The sequence below is a fragment of the Ambystoma mexicanum genome, chromosome 3q (assembly GCF_040938575.1).
Source record: "Ambystoma mexicanum isolate Mex_15411 chromosome 3q, UKY_AmexF1_1, whole genome shotgun sequence".
NCBI classification, from domain to species: Eukaryota; Metazoa; Chordata; class Amphibia; order Caudata; family Ambystomatidae; genus Ambystoma; species Ambystoma mexicanum.
The window spans coordinates 285759223-285776032 of record NC_090926.1 but is presented as its reverse complement, the minus strand read 5'-3'; the positions used below and the strand labels follow the sequence as shown (position 1 = coordinate 285776032).

Below are 16810 nucleotides of genomic sequence, written 5' to 3'. Positions count from 1 at the left end.
ACTAGTCCACCTGTAGGTCAAGCTTGGAGATGTTTTTGAGTGGTACATGAGGACAATATTGAGAGTAGGGCAGAGTTGATTAGCAACCGACGCAAGGGATGAAGGGGGCAGGTCTGGGTTGGGGTGGGGGAAAAAGGGGCAGTTGTGATGACCTTGTTGATCAAGAAGATCAAACTTGTATACGGGTAACTGAAATAGTTAGTGAAAGTATGCCAACGTGTGGCCTGTGTTACAAGTAATAGATCTTCAAGGTAATGCAGAAAACATTGATAAACTTTCTTGTGTATTTCCAACAGTATTGGTTTGTATTCTGTAAAATAACAGTCCTTTCAGGATATTCCTCATATTTCAGACTGCCTAAAATGTTTCCTTAAGCAGGTTTGCTTAGAAGAGGCTCAAAAGGGCTCTTGCGCAAACCGGCCATCTGAGTGGTAGTGCGGTTGCGGATTACAGTCCAAACCAAAACTGTTTTGAAATACATCAGAAAAATATTACCACTATTTTCTGAATTGCGTTGAAGAGCCATTGTTTGAAAAACTGGCCACATATCTGCAACGTTTTTCACTGGCTTGTTTTTGGCTACCCATATCTAGAAATAATACATTTTTCACTGAAACTGATTAAAACCTTTGCAAGCTTGATTACATTTAGGTGTTAGTGCAGACTACCGAAACCTTTTTAGGACCCTTCCAGCTTTCCCTCCTAAGGAAACATGGTGCAGTATCCACCTAACTTAAGGACGTCTAGCAGCACATTTCCTATTGCCGCTTATTTTGGCTTATCCACTCCCTGTGCTACCTCCTGCAAAATAGATTTTGCCTGTAGACTTAACTACTGGCCTTGGCCTGCCCACACCTGCCACACTGAGTTTCTTTTTTTTCCTCTTTTTTGTTTGGCTGTTTTGGTTACATTCCCTGTCAACGGTGTCTCCCTCTAATCTGTGTCATTTTTTATGTTATGCCAGAGTTACTTATTCCAGCTGCTACAGGGGCTTGCCTTCTGCCACTCTCACAGAGTGCTGCATCGTGATCTGAAACCACAGAACCTCCTAATCAATGCTGAGGGAGCCATCAAGCTTGCTGACTTTGGCCTGGCGAGAGCATTTGGTGTGCCGGTGCGGACATACACACATGAGGTGAGTGGTACATTAGGGAAGGGTGTAATGGTACATGTTAAACGAGTTGGGCTGGAGGACACTAGTGAACACTCTAATAGTTTCTAACAAACTGATTCGCTGGAGCCCGTGCCTTCAAATCTGTTCTAATGTCTGTTCTGCATCCCATGTAGGTGGTAACTCTCTGGTACAGGGCGCCAGAAATTTTGCTGGGATGCAAGTATTACTCTACAGCGGTTGACATTTGGAGTTTAGGCTGTATCTTTGCTGAAATGGTGAGTGATTGCTCCAACTGCCCAAATGTTTTGAATGTGTTGGTTTTGTGTTTTTTAATGCGTTTTTGATATATATTTTTTTTAAAATATTGTATTTTATTCACCAAAGGCAAAACATAATACAAATCTGTAAGTCAGAGCAAACGCATTCTTCCACAATTTGTGTGCGATAGGGTTGGTTTACCCCTTGGTGCACCTAGAGTAGGTGCCTTCGATCGTTTTAACATTTAACAAACACAATTCACCCCGCCCGTCCCCGTATCCCCAACACCATTAACCCTAGTTTTACACCCCCTTTGGCTCTATGTCCGTAAGATTTGATCATTGCAGATCCTTTAGCGTACTTGAAAGTTTTTGAGGATTCGAGGCCTGTAAAAGCATGCTTCTCTATCTTCTCCAAAGTCCTGGAAGGGTTCCCATATCGACAAGCATTTCACATATTTCCCCACTTTTAGGGCCATTACCTTCTCCATGGCCGTTACCATCCCAATCCCCCCGACCTTAACCCACCACCAAGGTGCTGTTGGGCCTTCTTTGGTTTTCCATCTCTGAGCGAGTGTCATTTTTGCTGCTGACAATAGGTGTGTGATCAAGGCAGCTTTATTCCCGGAAGCCGGGGTAAATGCCCTCTAACTGCTCCTAGTAAAATTACCTTTGGTGACATCGGTAGTTCTGCTCCTCTTATCTCTTTTGTGTGTCCTAATATTTCTTTCCAGTATTCAACAGCCCTCGGGCATGTCCACCACATGTGGTAAAGATCCCCCCTCTTGCCATATTGCCTCCAGCAGTCCGGGGGATATTTCGCATTAATATTGTGAAGCTTACTGGGGGACATATTCCAGCTAAAGATTAACTTGTATCCTGACTCCTTAATCGCTGTGCACTTGGATGACTTATTTGCTCTCATCCAAATTCGGCTCCAGTCCTCTTCCGTGAGTACTTCTCCTATCTCCTTCTCCCAATTGGCCATGTACGGGAGTTTGTCTCCTATTTGTGAATTGTTCAACAACCTATATAATCTTGTTATCCCTTGCAGCATGGAGCCTTCCTGCATGGGTTAGTTGTAGCCCTATCGGGGGTCTAGTGCCTGCCCTTTTCACCGATGGGTTGGAGATCCAGTACCTTACTTGCATGTATTTATCTCTCTTTTTCCCCTAGGCCACATTTTTCTTCACATTCAGTTAAAGATAAGCCCCCCCCCCCCACCCCCCTTCTTGTTACATGTCTTTCAAGGTCGGCTTATCCCCTCCGGGCCACTCCTCCCAGAATTTCTGCTGTAGACCCAGGGAGAAATCTGCATTATACGCCAGACGTGAGAATGGACCCAGTCCCCTGTGTGTGTTCATGCCCAGGGCTTTATCCTAGCTACGTAATGTCGCTCTGGTGGCTTCTGGTGGCTTCTGGTGGCTTCTAGTAACTCCCCCCCCCCCCCCCCCGCTTTCCCGGACTCCTGGAAAGGGATTGTAATGCTTTCAGCTGGATTGTCATGGCTGCTTGCTCCAGCCCACCCCAGCCATGCAGGGTATCTGGTCCCCCTCATTTCAGCATTGGGGTTAATTGGGCCACCAAAATGTATCTCCCGATGTCTGGGACCCCCAAGCCCCTGGGAAGGGGTGGACGATGTCAGGATCCTTCTTTGCATCCTGGGTTGTTTCTTTTGCCAGGTGAAGGTGCATATAGCTTTTTGCAGTTCCTGAGTTGCGCCAGATGTAATCTCAGTTGGGATTGCCCCTGCCACGTACAGTAAACTGGGTAGAAGGGGTCATCTTCACTGCTGCGATTCTCGCGAACCATGACAACTCTTGGGTCTCCCATCTATTTAGGTTGTCTTGCGATTGCTTCCAAAGGGGTGTAATATTGGCTCTATACAAGCTCCCTGGTTCCCTTGTTAGTTTTATACCCAGATATTCCAATGTATCTTCCTCCCATTTTAGGGGGTATGATTCTTTTAGGGTTGTGATCACCTCTCATTCTTCTGTAATATTTAGTGCTTTGGTCTTGGAGTAATTTATGGTGAACCTGGAGATGCCGGCAAACTCTTCGAGTTTTGAGATCACTCTGGGCATCGAGGTTGCAGAGTCCTTCATAAAGAGCATTATATTGTCTGCGTATAAGGCAATTTTGTGTGTCTTAACCCCTCCCTTTACTCCCCTTATACCTCGCTCCCCACTAGCCTGCACTGTGAAGGGCTCCATAGCCATTGCAAAGATAAGCGGTGAATAGGGGGCATCCCTGTCATGTCCCCCCTCCTTTATGTTGACCTGTCTCGAGGGTTGGCCGTTTACTATGACATTTGTTGAGGGGAGCCGAAAATTTGCCAACACCATCTTGGTAAAAGCTGGTCCACATCCGAACCCCTCCAGGACTAGCTTTAGATATCCACAGTCTAGGCTATCAAAAGCCCTCCTGGCGTCTAGCACCGCTATTGAGAACCGCTGGTTCATTCTCATCCCCATCTCTGTCGTCGATCGCTCGTCTTATGTTACCTTTAGTGTGCCTACCTCTAACGAACCCTGCCTGGTCCTTGTGTATTATCCCAGGAGAAGCCCCAACAGCCTGGTCGCCAATATTGTAGCGCATAATTTTGTGTGTGTTAAAAGCACCATAGGGCTGTAACTGGCCCATTGAGAGGGGTCTTTGCCCGGCTTCAGCAGTAGTATGGTTGTTGATTTCCCCATATCGGACGAAACCGACCCTTTCTCCCTAAGGTGTTAAAAAGGGATGTGAGGGGGATTAATATTTGTGTGCGGAATGTCTTATAATAGCCACTGCCTAGCCCGTCCGGGCCTGGGGTTTTGTTTGACAGGAGTGCCTGTATTTCATCGCTTATCTCCTGAGCCGTTTATTTCTCCCCCCAGCATCTCCCTGCCCTGTTCTGCGATATGAGGAAGTTTCGTTTCCGCCAAATAAGCTTTCTGGTGTGCATTTTCAAGCAGCTCTTGTTTTAGCTGGTCCTTGTGAAATTGGACCATTATTTCTAGTTCTCCCTTTCTGCTGTGTGTTTCCCCTTTGCCCATCCCTGAGATGTGCAATGGAGTTGCGAGTTTTCTGTTTCTTCAATTTGACCGCTAGGAATTTGTTTGCCTTCCCCCATGAATATAGTATGACTGTTTGTTTGGTGCTCAATAAGGACTGGGCCACCCTATCGGCCGTTTGGTTTTCCAGCTGCGCTCTGATTCTCATCTCTCGTAACAACTTTTGTGATTGGCGAGACTTATGTTGGTTCTCTGCTTCTTTTAATAACCCCTCTAGTTTCTGTGTAACTAGGGCCCTTTCCCTGTTATACGCTGCTGCCTGCGAAATGAATTTGCTGCGAATCGCTGCTTTTCCCTGCATCCCAGATTACCCTCCAATCTGTCTCCCCATTATCATTTTCTTTAAAATAATAGTTTATGGTCTTCTCCATATGCGCTCTGAGCGCTAGATCCCTCAAGATCACCATCTTTAATCTCCAGTGTGGACATTGCCAATGCCCCACCCCCCCCACAGGAAGGCTCTATGTTCACCAACACTGGTGCATGGTCAAATATATTGCAGGCCTATCAACTTTTGTGACCTCGGGAACCAGGGATACCGAGATCAGGATCATATCAATCCTGAAATAACCTTTGTGTACTGACGAGTAGTGTGTGTATTGCCTGGTTTCCTCTCAAAAAACCTCCAGGTTTCAATTGCCCCCAAATCCCTGAAGAGTTTCCCACATGCTTGCCTGTTTCTCTGGTCTGCGGATGTGGGTGGGAGCGTTTTGTAAAGGGATGGGTCCATCACGCAGTTGAAATCGCCCCCTATGATTACCTGACCCTCGCACCTCCCCCCCCCCCCCCAGCCTGTGTAGTATCCCAGTTAGGTATACATCTTGCTTCTCATTGGGCACATATAATGCTACTATCGTAAATAGTTGACCTTTAATCCTGCCTTTTGACGGCCAAATACTTCCCCTCGGGATCACTGATTGATCGAAGTTTTTTAAACTCCAAATCTCGGCTAAGCAGAATGGCCACTCCCTTGGACTTCCTGCCACTTGAGGCGAAGAATTGGTGAGGAAATGACCTATTGGCCATCCTTTTCTCATCTTTCGGGAGGAGATGTGTCTCCTGTAAAATGCCTATTGCTGTCTGCATAGCTGCCATTCTGCCGAGGATGGCGCTTCCCTTTTCTGCTGAATTTAGTCCCTGCACATTGAGGGACATTATAGTTGTTGATTGTGCCATAATGTATAGACCCAATTTTCCAGCCTTCTCCTCCGTTCTGTTTCCCTATGTGATCTTCCAAGTCCTCTTGTCCTCCCCACCACTCCTACAGCGGCCTCTGAGCCAAAAGTCATACTTGTTTCTCCGCCGCCACCCTTCACCCAGTCCCCTGAGGTACCTGGTAGCCAGGGATCATGTTGACTTATCCTCCCCCCCTTCCCCCCCCCTGTGTATTTTCCACGGGCGTAGGGTCACCAGTATATCAATGAAGGTTTGCCAGGACATTCCCATATCCTTAGTTGGATTCCTTGACTGAGAGTCCTCCAGTCTCTGTGTGGGCCCGCTTTTGTCGAGTTTCTCTACTCATGAGCTGACTAGACAGGGTGCCACGTGTAGCTTACAGTTCTTGAGCCTCTACATGGTTCTGTGTTCCAGCTCCTTTGCCAGTCTTGGTGTTTGTAGGGGACTGTTAGTTTTGATTCTCGGTTCACTCTCCTCTTCCTTTGGGTAGAGCATTCCCATGGGTAGTCCGGAGTATTGGAGGCATTTCGAGTTGGCCTGGATTCTGCCTGTCTGGTCCTCTTCCATTTGTAACAGTGCTGGGCCTTACTCACAGGTGCCAATTCTCCTTGCTTTGCCTTCCCAGGTGAAAGTCTGCCCAAATGGCTAGGCCCATCTGTATGATATGTTTGGCTTGCAGGGCTTTTGTGACTTGCTGTATTAGCCTACATTTGTGGAGCGTCGATAGGGCCAAGTCCTGGTAAAGATGCACATGGCTTCCATTGATCATCAGATCTGTGTGCGATCTTGCAACTCTCAGGAATTCCTCCTTTAAACCGTAGGTAATCATGGCCACTAACACATCCCTGAGTCTTGCCCCAGGGTCTGATCTTTTGGGGCCCACCCTGTGGGTCCTGTCGAATTCAGTCTTCTCGTGTTGGGTGTCGTTTAACAGATTGCTGAAGCATTGTTCCATGGTAGCCCTTGGGTCTCTGTCCGCCACCGATTCCACCAGGCCTTTGATCCTGATATTGGACATACGTGACCTGTTTTCGAGGTCCTCGGTTTGAAGTTCCAAGTTGTTCGTAGCCCTGGCCACCTGGTCCAGCAAGATGCTGTTTTGATTTGCGTCTTCCGCCATTCATGATGGGGCCGTTTTTTCAACTGTGTCCACCCTGTTCCCAGCTCGTTCACCTCTTTACGCATCTCCTGGAGGGAGGATTTCAGTTCCTCCTTCATTTGTCCCATTTGGGTTTGAAAGGTGTCAGTTAGTCTGGCCTTCATTCCTTTTAAACAGAGTTCCTCCTTATCCATGCCCATTGTTGGAGAGGTTATAGCGTATGTTGCGACAGTCTTGTTTTGTGCTGGTGTAGCTAGCAAGTCTTCAGTCTGATGCTGGAGGTTCCAGCACTTTTCTAATTTACCTTCTTGCTTCTAACTGGAGTCCTGGCTCTAGGTGGGGCAGTTTTTGATGTTGCTCCAGGCATCGAGGTGCCTTCTTCGCCCCCCACACCCGATGGCTGCGAGTGGTGGTTCATTACTTAAGGTCTTGTGAGCTGTTGAGCTGCAAACTACCTTAGGACGCCGGGTGCCTGTAGGGTCTCCTTGTCTCTGGGATCCACTGCCCCACCACGCTGATGTATAACTGCAATGAGACGGGGCCACTTCCTCCTTCCTTTCATGTGTGGAACTGCTGCTTCACTCGAGTACTCTGTCCGTTTCAATCACCTATGGGATGACCCAGCATCACGCTGCATTACTGGTAGATAGCTGCCAGGCCGGCTCTCTACTTCTATGCTTTCCTTCCTGTCCTCTGTGGGCTCCAGGCAGTTATTCTCCGCTGGGGGCCCGTGTAATGGCAGCGGGTGAAGTTAGTGCTATATGGCTGCCTTCCCTCTGGGTCTTGTCCTCCTGGTGTCCCACCCTTCTCTAGACCCCGCGCTGGGACCTGCAACCTCCGTGCAGACTCCCTCGTTATGCCGTCGGTAAGGAATGGGCGTCTTTTGCAGTCTGAGCGTCTTAAAGTAGCCCAGCGTCTTTTGGGTCCCTCTCCTGTGTCCCCTTTCGCTGCTATGGTTGTGGAGGAGACTGCCTCACCGAGGCTCCCTGTTGTTCGGGGCCCATAGTCCACACATGCCCACCCTCACCCTCACCCCCCCCCCCCTGTGTTCTGAAAGCCGCTCGGGGAGGGGGCCAGCGCTTCTCTGTCCTTCCTCACCCCACAGGCAGGTTGGAGCCCAGGCAATTATGGATGCAGGGGGAGGATTGGGACGGGGGGTGCAGGCTTCCTCACCTTGTCGCGACTGGGCCACCCCTTGGTGTGTGCCTTTTCCGGAACCGGAGCGGGTTCCTCCCTGGGCGGTCCGCCTTGACTCCCGGCCGGCCCGATGTCCAGGTGTAAGCGGAACAAAGATGCTCTGTGGGCACTTCTGCGCTGCCTGAATGCAGCCACATTGCTGACCCCACTGGAGTTTCAGGCCAGCCGGCCCCTGGGCTGCTGCAGGGGTCCGGTGCCAGGGATCGGTCTTGCTTCCTTGTTGGTGGGGGGGGGGGGGAGCGTCCACGGATCTCCCCACAGTGTGTGGGTGTTATGGAGCGACCCGGTTCTCGGCCTCCGCACCAGCGCTCGCTTTTCTTGATCCTGTGTTCCAGGTCGCTTACGGTCTCAGCCGCGATGCCCGCCCGGCCGATTGGGTCGGGGCAGCCCGCGCTTCTGCCCGCTGCCAAATTAGCTTCTAGTTAAGTGTTTTAATCTGCTGTGATCTCCTTTCAGGATGTGCCCGCAAGGAGGACCAAAGGTGCACGTCCGTAAGGTCCGGTGGCCATCTTGGAATCCAAATGTGTATTTTTTTAAGGGTTGCTTTGCTCATGCTGGTCCGTATCTGGTCTTCTCACAAATATACATGCTCAGAGAATGTTACCTCTCATCTCTTTCCAATAAGTCCTTGACAAAGTTAACCCTGCATGCTCCCCAAGCAGACTGTCTCATGTTATCATAGGTATTTTTTGTTAATGCCTTTATTTTCTAAATCCACTTATTTTCAAGTGGTGAATACTTATTTATGCCAGTCTACAATTTTTAAAACTGGATTTAAATATTGTTGGATTAAATTCTTTTTTGTGTGTAAAATATGTTTATTTTAAAGCTGCATACCTCGTGACCCTTAAACGCAAGTGCAGGGTTGCTGAGGGGAAATGGCGTGCTTCATGTACATCCTCTGACAAACTGGCCTGCCGCCTGCTCCAAAGGCAATACCAGCTCTCTGTCCTCGCCAAGAAGAGAGCTCACATCCAAGGCTGCATCTCCGCGGCATCTAACAACTCTGCTGAACTCTTTAAAATCTGCAAGGAACTGGCCAATCCAGCCGCAGTCTCTAACTTTCCTGTCCCTTCCCAGGCCCTCTGCCCTGCACTGGCTTCTCATTTCATCTCTAAAACTCTGGACATTCTGTCCCCTCTTTCCTCCTCTTCCATTCCTCCCTGTACTCCCCGCTCTTCTTTGGCCACCTCTCCTCCCTCCTTCTCTGCCTTTTCCCTGTTCTGCCCAGACAACGTTTCTAGACGAGTCCGATCTATGAAAGTCTTGTCAAAACGGGTTCATCCCTGTTACTCCAAAACCATCAACTACCACACAAGCGCTGGCTGACTTCTGGAACCACTCCTTTGCCACTGGAGTCTTCACTTCCCTCCCCGAAGCACTCCCTTGTGCACCATCTTCTTAAAAAACCCTCTGTCTACCCATCCTGCACGGCTATCGCCCAATCTCCATCACTCCTTTCTTGGGCAAACTCTTGGAAATGCTGGCTATCTCCCAGCTCAATCTTCACACTGAATCTGTTGGTTGTCTCCATGATCATCAGTCTGGCTTCAGAGCTGCCAGAAGTAGGGAAACTGCTCTCCTGAACATCCATGAAGACCTGCTCTCCAACCTTGATACCAACACCCCCTGTGTCCTCATCTTACTTGAGCTCTCTTCTGCCTTTGACACGGTCAACCATGCCATCCTGCTCAACCGTCTCCACGATAACCTGGGTATCACCGGTCAGGCGCTGGTGTGGCCGACTTCTTTCCTCTCTGATCGACCCTCTTAGGTTCAACTTGGGCCCTTCCTCTCCTCTATCTCTATCTATGGTGTTCCTCAGGGGTCCAACCTCTCTCCCTGGCTGTTCAACCCATACCTGGCACTTCTTGCCTACCTCATTGCTGCGCTCTGCCCCAACTTCCAGTGCTATCCGGATGACGCACGACTCATTTTTAGGCTACCCTCAACTACCTATTCTCCCTCTCTCATCTCTGACTGTCCGTCATCCAGGAGTGGTGTGCCACCAGTGATCTCTGCCTTTAATGCCAGTAAGACCGAGATTCTCCTCATCGGCACACCTGCTCCCTCCTTTCCTGTCACTCTCTGGCTGGCCTCTTGGTCCTCTTCTTGCTCCCACCTGTGAGGCTAAAAACCTCAGGGTCATCTTCAACTCCACACTCTCCTTCTCTGCTCACATCACTGACGTCTCGAAGAAGTCACACTAAGAACTGCACCTCCTCAGAGGTATTCTTCCCTTCTCCTTCCCCCAGAAGCTCACTGTCTACAGAGCTCTGTTTCTCTCTAGGCAACAGCCTCCTTCTAAATCTGCCTGCTTCTACTCTCCGCCCTCTGCAACTCATCCAGAACAGGACTGCAAGACTTGTCCTTGGCCTCAAGCCCAGGGATCTTATCTCTCCAGGGCTGAAATCTCTCCATTGGCTCCCAGTGGCTGCAAGGATTAAGTTCAAAACCCTCTGCATTGTCCACAAGGCCTTTTGGGGCCTGAGGCCTCAATACCTTCAACTCTCTCTTCCTAAATATCTTCCCTCTCGAGCTCTTCAGGGTCATTCACTTCTCCAAGCAACGAGTTGGTGGTAGATCTTTTTTCGGCTGGGGCCTCCCTCAGAACATCCTCCCTGAAACTTGAGGAGAATCATCATCATCCACTTGCCACCTGCTGGCCGTACTGTTACTTATTGTTTATTTATTCTATTATCCCATGTACTGCACTGCCCCCCCCCCCCGCCCACCCTCACCCTGCACTTTCCCACTTCCCCCTTCCCATGCACTTGCGCGATCTGAATGATACTTGGCCTAGTAGGATCATTGTCGGTCTTCCCTCTGTTTCCCCTCCCTTGCGTTGTCGCGCCTTGAAACACTTGTGTATAGGCGCGTTATGAATGCCATATCATATATCATGCAGACCTACATAAACCTTGTGGTACTTTGCAATGTCAAAGCAAGCCAAAATTTTCCAGACTTCACACATTTTAACGAATTTCAAATTCTCCTCAATCTAAACTGTGGCTGAACAGGCCACCTCCCTACCCCCAAGATATGCTCGAGTCCCATTGATAACAGTATGCATTATAACACAAACCACTCAAAATGTTACGATTTACACATTTCTTCACATTATCTCTCGGGATGGGACCCGAATGGTGATGCTTCCCTCGGCCAATGGTGAGTTTTTGGTGGAGTCTTTGGTAAAAGACCCCGGAAACCTTAGTCCTATGCGTGCATATTATTGGACATGTATATTGTAAAACATACCAAACTGCTCACATGTCAAGATGTTAAGGTCCTGTGTTCCCGCCCTCCCCCACTCTCATTTTGTTTCGTACTCCAGGGCACCACTAATAGCGAATACATGCCTCTGATCCCGCCCTCCATCCATATTGCTCCCTCCAGCCTACTAATAGAGTGTCCTTGCCAAAAATAAAGACCACTCATACGTGTGATTCTAATACTTCCCAATACGTTCCCCCTTTGCTGCATCCACCGATGACTGCCGTTTGCAAGCGTCATTTTCTAATAGGCATGTTTTAGAGAGGAGTGCAACCCATACTGCAGTGGTGGGAGGGGAGTTTGTCTTCCAATGCATGACCAACAATTTACGTGTTGTAAAGAGCATCAATCCTATGAGTCTGCGCGTTACTGCGTCTGCATGCTATTCATTTTGATTTATCCCAAATAGCATAGTGTCAGGGGGCCGTGTGAGGTCAACCTCGTCTATGTCCGAGATCTGCTGGTGCACCATGTGTAAGAATGGGCTGAGAGCCGGGCAAGACCACACCATATGTCCCATAGTGCCTATTTTATCACAACCTCTCCAGCAGGTCACTGTGGGGGACAAGCCCATTCTAAAGAGCTTTGTCGTGGTAGAGTACATGCGTTGGATTATTTTTTATTGAATTTCCCTATTTTCAAGATTTAAGGAAACTCTTGGGATAGCTGTTAGTCATATCAGCGGTGTCGATCAAAATCCATAGGTCTTCTGCCTGTGCTGTTGCCAAGATATGGTTCCTACCCACATTTTTGGGGACTGACATGTGGAGGTACGGGAAGGTAGTACGGTGTTGATCCATCTCCAGCACACATGTGGTGGGGCGGTCCTTGCAAGTTTCCTCCGATGTATGTTTGTGGATTGCGTCTTATACTGTGTTATAACAGAGCCAGTCACTCCGCTCCAGGCCCAGTATGTGGTGTGCTGTTTGGAACTGTAGCAAGATCCTCCCCCACGCCCCCCCCCCCCCCCCCCCCCCCCCCCCCCCCCCCCCCGCCCCTTACTGATTTCCATATATTTGCCTGGTCTATATCTTGTCTTTGGTGTACTTTTTGTTTAAGCCCATGACGATGCTGCCCGAATGCTTGACCACGATGGCACCTTCTGTATCGACACTCCTTGTCTGGACCTCATCCGGTGCCATTGCCTAATTGGCGGTCCTAAAATCTGGTGTAATTTGAGTTGCGGTGTAAGTTTGGTCAGAGGAATGGCCATAATTTCTATAGGACAGTGGGACCATCCGGCCCAGTTCCATGGCCCCCCAGCTGGTGTTATCGCTAGTATCCAGCCAGCGTTTCACCCAGCAGACCTGAGCTGCTGGGTAATAGGCCTTCAATGATGGTACTGCCAATCCGCCCTGCGCCTTAGCTGCTTTTAGGACACTGAGACAAAGCTGCCCCCCCTCGCCCTCCATATACATTTGGTGATAGCCTTATCTAGTTCCTTGAGCATAGTAGGTGAGGGGCTGTCAGGCAGCCTCGTAGCAATGCACACCAGTTTTGTTAGTGAGGTTATCCAGTCAAAGGGAGAGATAAGCAATCCAAGCAAATCTCATCTAAAACTTGTGGGTAGTTCCGATCTCGAAGTTCGCAGGGGGAAGCACTGCTATTAATCCCCAGATATTTTGATATAATGCGTTTGGAGTGTAAAGGAGGCTATCCCTCTGGTATCCCAAGGGATACCTTGCCTTTGAGGTAGAATCTCGGATTTACCCCAATTTGTCTAATAGCCTGCCATTGAGCCAAATTCCTTTAACAGGGTATGTATGGATGGAAGGGATTTAGGGCCATTGCTTATATATAAGAGCAGATCTGCCTATAGGGAAACTCGATGTTCTTCCCCTGGTAAATGACCGTCCACCCAGGATCGGTGTGTAGTTTGATAACGATTGGCTCTATTAAGAGCGCATACAAAAGAGGCGATACTGGACACCCCTGACGTGTTCCAGACTGGAGGTTAAATTTGGGGGGGTGGGAGGCGACAACATTGGTGACAACTGAGGCCATAGGGCCGTTAAACAGCAGTTTGAGCCGTACAAGCTTTCTCCGTCTCAACAGTGAGAATCGCGTCTTCCGGGTCTCTATCGCCTCCTCCCCCCCTCCTCCCCCCAAGCTACGTAGTAGCCTACTTATATTATCGCTGGACTTTATGGATCAGAGATGAAAGGATCACTTCTATTCACTGCACCAGGCATTTTGCTAATATCTTGGCATCAGAATTGATCAGCGATATTGGTCGATACGGGCTACAGTCTTCTGGATCATGGCCTCCTTTATTGAAAACTACTATATTCGTTAATGGCATGGACTGCGGTACTTGCCCTTGGTCTTTTGCCTCTTCAACTAGTGACTCCAGTTTGGGTGCTATTGTGTCGCTCATAGTTTTATAAAAATCGATCGGGATCCCGTCCGGTCCCACCGCCTGAGGAAAGCGAGGAGATTGCGCGCAATATTTCCTAGGCTGTAATGGGGACGCTGAGATCGTTCATCTGAGCAATGGGTATCTGGGGTAGAGTGAGTCAAGGAATTCCGTCATATTCCGGGTTGAACAAGAGCCGGAAGCTGTATACAGTCCTTGATCGTGTTCCACAAATGGTTCGGTGATGTGATATGGTCCCCGAACAATAGATGTCCGCGGGGCGTCCCTAATGAAGGTAATCATTTGCGTAGCCTGTCTGTTTTAATGTAAACGCCCTCATGCAATGGCCGATCGATCTCCAAGTAGTATGTCTGTGACCAGCTCGTGAAGGATTTCTGTACCCTTGCGGCGGAGAGTTGTTTAATCTCCACTCTGTCTATGAAGCTGGGATTGGAGCTGTCTATCTTGGGTTTGTTTGTCGTCTTTCAGCCATTTGGAGTTCTTCCGTCAGCTGAGCTTCTTTCTTTCCCCAGGTCCTAAGTTTATAAGACCAGTGTGATATGTATTGGCCTCTAAGGAAGGCCTTGAAAGCAGCCCAGCACTTGCAAGGAGAGTATCCTGGAGTGAGATTTGACTCGCTGAAGATGTTGATATTCTCCTGTAGGTGTGTGAGAAAATCTGGGTATTTTGTGTGCGTAGATTGAGGCGCAAGGTCGGGTTTCTGCGTACTGTATCTGGAAGCGCTAAATGCAGGAGTATAGGGGCATGATCTGAGAGGGAGTGGGGAGGATCGTACAGTCCCTGGCCATATGTAGCATGTTGGCGGGGGATCATCCAATAGTCTTTCTGAGAGTAATTATGGTCTCGCTGAGAGTAGAATGTATAGTCCTGGTAATCTCCCAAGTATTTGTCACCATGTGTCCTTCAGTCGTAGGTCGTTATCTGCATCTGAAGAGCCACTTGTTTTCTCGGGTTCGTGGGGGTGCCAGACGCTGTACTCTGGCGATCCTTGGTGATGAGGTCAAGAGCTACATTCAAGTCCCTCCCACGATGGTCCGGCTTCCCATATATTGTGCACATGATGTAAATATGTATTTTTTTTTTACACAAATAAAAAAACATGACGGTGTATCGGTCATAGGGGCGTACATGTTCAGTAATGTGATGGGGTGTAGACCCTGACCCTGGATAAGAACTTAACTTCCCTGTCCTATCGCTACTGATATTTTGTATGTGGAACAGGACTCGCTTATGGATCAAAATAGAAACCCCCCCCTCTTACCTTGGCGTGGTGAAGGGGCTACAATTCCCACCCACCGCATTGTAATTTTCTTATTTGGGTTTGTTTAGGTAAGTTTCCTGCAGGAATCTATCTCCCTGATGATCCCTCATATGGTTCAACAATCGTCTGTGCTTTATTGGCTGTCCCAGCTCCTGGATATTAAACGTGATCAGAGTCATTTAACACTAATGCAGGAAGTCCTGCTGCAGGGCCATAGGAGGTACACACAGGACGGTTACGTTGTTGCGTTTGTGGTGGTTGAGCACATCATTAACTATAATTCCATCACAAAGAACATTCAATTCAGAACCCAAGCAAAACTAAAACCAAAAACATTGGGAAGGCCAACAATCGAGCAACTACTCAATACTTGGCCAATGAGCCCATATATGGGATTTGCGGGTGCAGACCAAGAGGCCGCCGCCCTTCCCCACATATTGTGGTTAATCTACGGATACATCCATAAAAAGGTGTCTGCCAGGGCAGCTGCAAGCCGCAGGCGACGAGAATTGCAATGGTATGATACCCTTCACTTATCACTATAAGGAGTGTATGATGTACATTCCTTGTCGAAAATATAAAGATTTTCAATTCTCAATATTCAATATTTAGTTTGTCTTCCCATCTGCGGAGTATTTCGCTAGGTTTTCCGATGATCCTTTCAAATATAGAGGGTGTCAATTGAGATATCGGCTTTCCCATGGTGATGTGGACAGCGCATATCTTGAGCCAGGTCTGTCATTATATTTACCCAGTTGGTTTTTTGCGTTCGGGGTCCAAGCCACGGGGCCCCTCTACCTGCTTTTTGCCACTTCCCCTCGCACAATGACTATGTGAGAGGGATGAGGAGGGGCGGTCCATTTGCCTGGTCACTGTAGTTGTCTCTTCAAGTGTTTTGTCACCAAGTTTTGTTGCTGCAAGAAAAACACCATGCTGTCTCGTGGTCCTCAAAGGAGTGCTACTGTTTGTCCAGTTGGATGCACCATATTGCCGGAAATTTAAGATGTCTTATGATCAGTGGTCCTAGGTGCTTCCAATATAGGGCGTCTGGACACTTCCGAAGAGTAGTCATTGAAGATCCTAATGTCAGCTTCGTCGTTGTGTGTCAGTCACAGTTCTGTAAGCCTTCAGGATGGCCATCTTATGTTGAAAGTTCTAGAGCCGCATATTAATTATGTGCGGCCGGTGACCTGGTGTCGGGGCTTAGGGGCTCAATGTACTCTCTCTCAATTACGTAGTCTTGTGCATTGCCTATGTGCAGCATATCTCGGAGAAAGTTATATATAAAAGATTTCAGGTCTGAGCCTTCAACTTTCCCCGGGAGGCTGACTAAGCAGAGATTGTTCCGGCGAGATCTTTTTACCTGGTCCTCAGTTCTCTCGCCTTGCCTTTGCACTTCAGCTGATGACCCCATCCAGATCTGTGGATGTCGTGCCATGATTATCTTCTAACACACTGATACGTTGTTCATCATCAGTCGTTCTCTTTGCTTGTGCAGTCAAGCGGGTCTGGACATGTTGGAGGTCACCCTTGATATCTTGGACAGTCGCATTCATTTCCTGGGTTTGTTGACCGATGATCCTCATCTCGGCCAATATGGTTAGGGATTGTGTCTGGGCATCCATATTGGGTCTATTCCTGTAAGATTGTCGCGCCAGGCGTGTGCTCCAGTCTTTGGAATGGGGCCCTCTGTGACATGCCACCACAGCTATTGTTAGTTGTCACCTATGTTCACAATGGGGGAAGTGCTGTTTAGTGCACCCAGTGCTCGCTGTGTATTTTAAGCTATTATCCCTGAGGAGGATAGTAGGCAGCCAGAAGGGCTTGTCATTTTTTAAAAATGTTTCCCCGGACTCCAAAAGCTTCCAATATCTTAATAGGGTGGTGTATCTATAAAGATTTCACAACTGCGCTTGACCTGCGGAGTATGTCCGGCCCGGCAGTGCATCCGAGAGGGAGTGCCTCAGATTCAGTTTTGATGGTGGTGTGAGCTCACCTCTGTA

At 48.6% G+C, this 16810-nt stretch overlaps 1 protein-coding gene across 1 annotated transcript in view; it reads left to right on the top strand.

Moving 5' to 3' along the window:
* Positions 1-16810, top strand: part of CDK2 (cyclin dependent kinase 2) — a 185889-nt gene that overhangs the window by 45295 nt on the left and 123784 nt on the right. The window contains exons 4-5 of the mRNA XM_069653783.1: positions 965-1135; positions 1288-1389. Coding sequence (XP_069509884.1) covers positions 965-1135; positions 1288-1389 — 273 coding nt within the window. The remainder of the gene's footprint in view (positions 1-964; positions 1136-1287; positions 1390-16810) is intronic.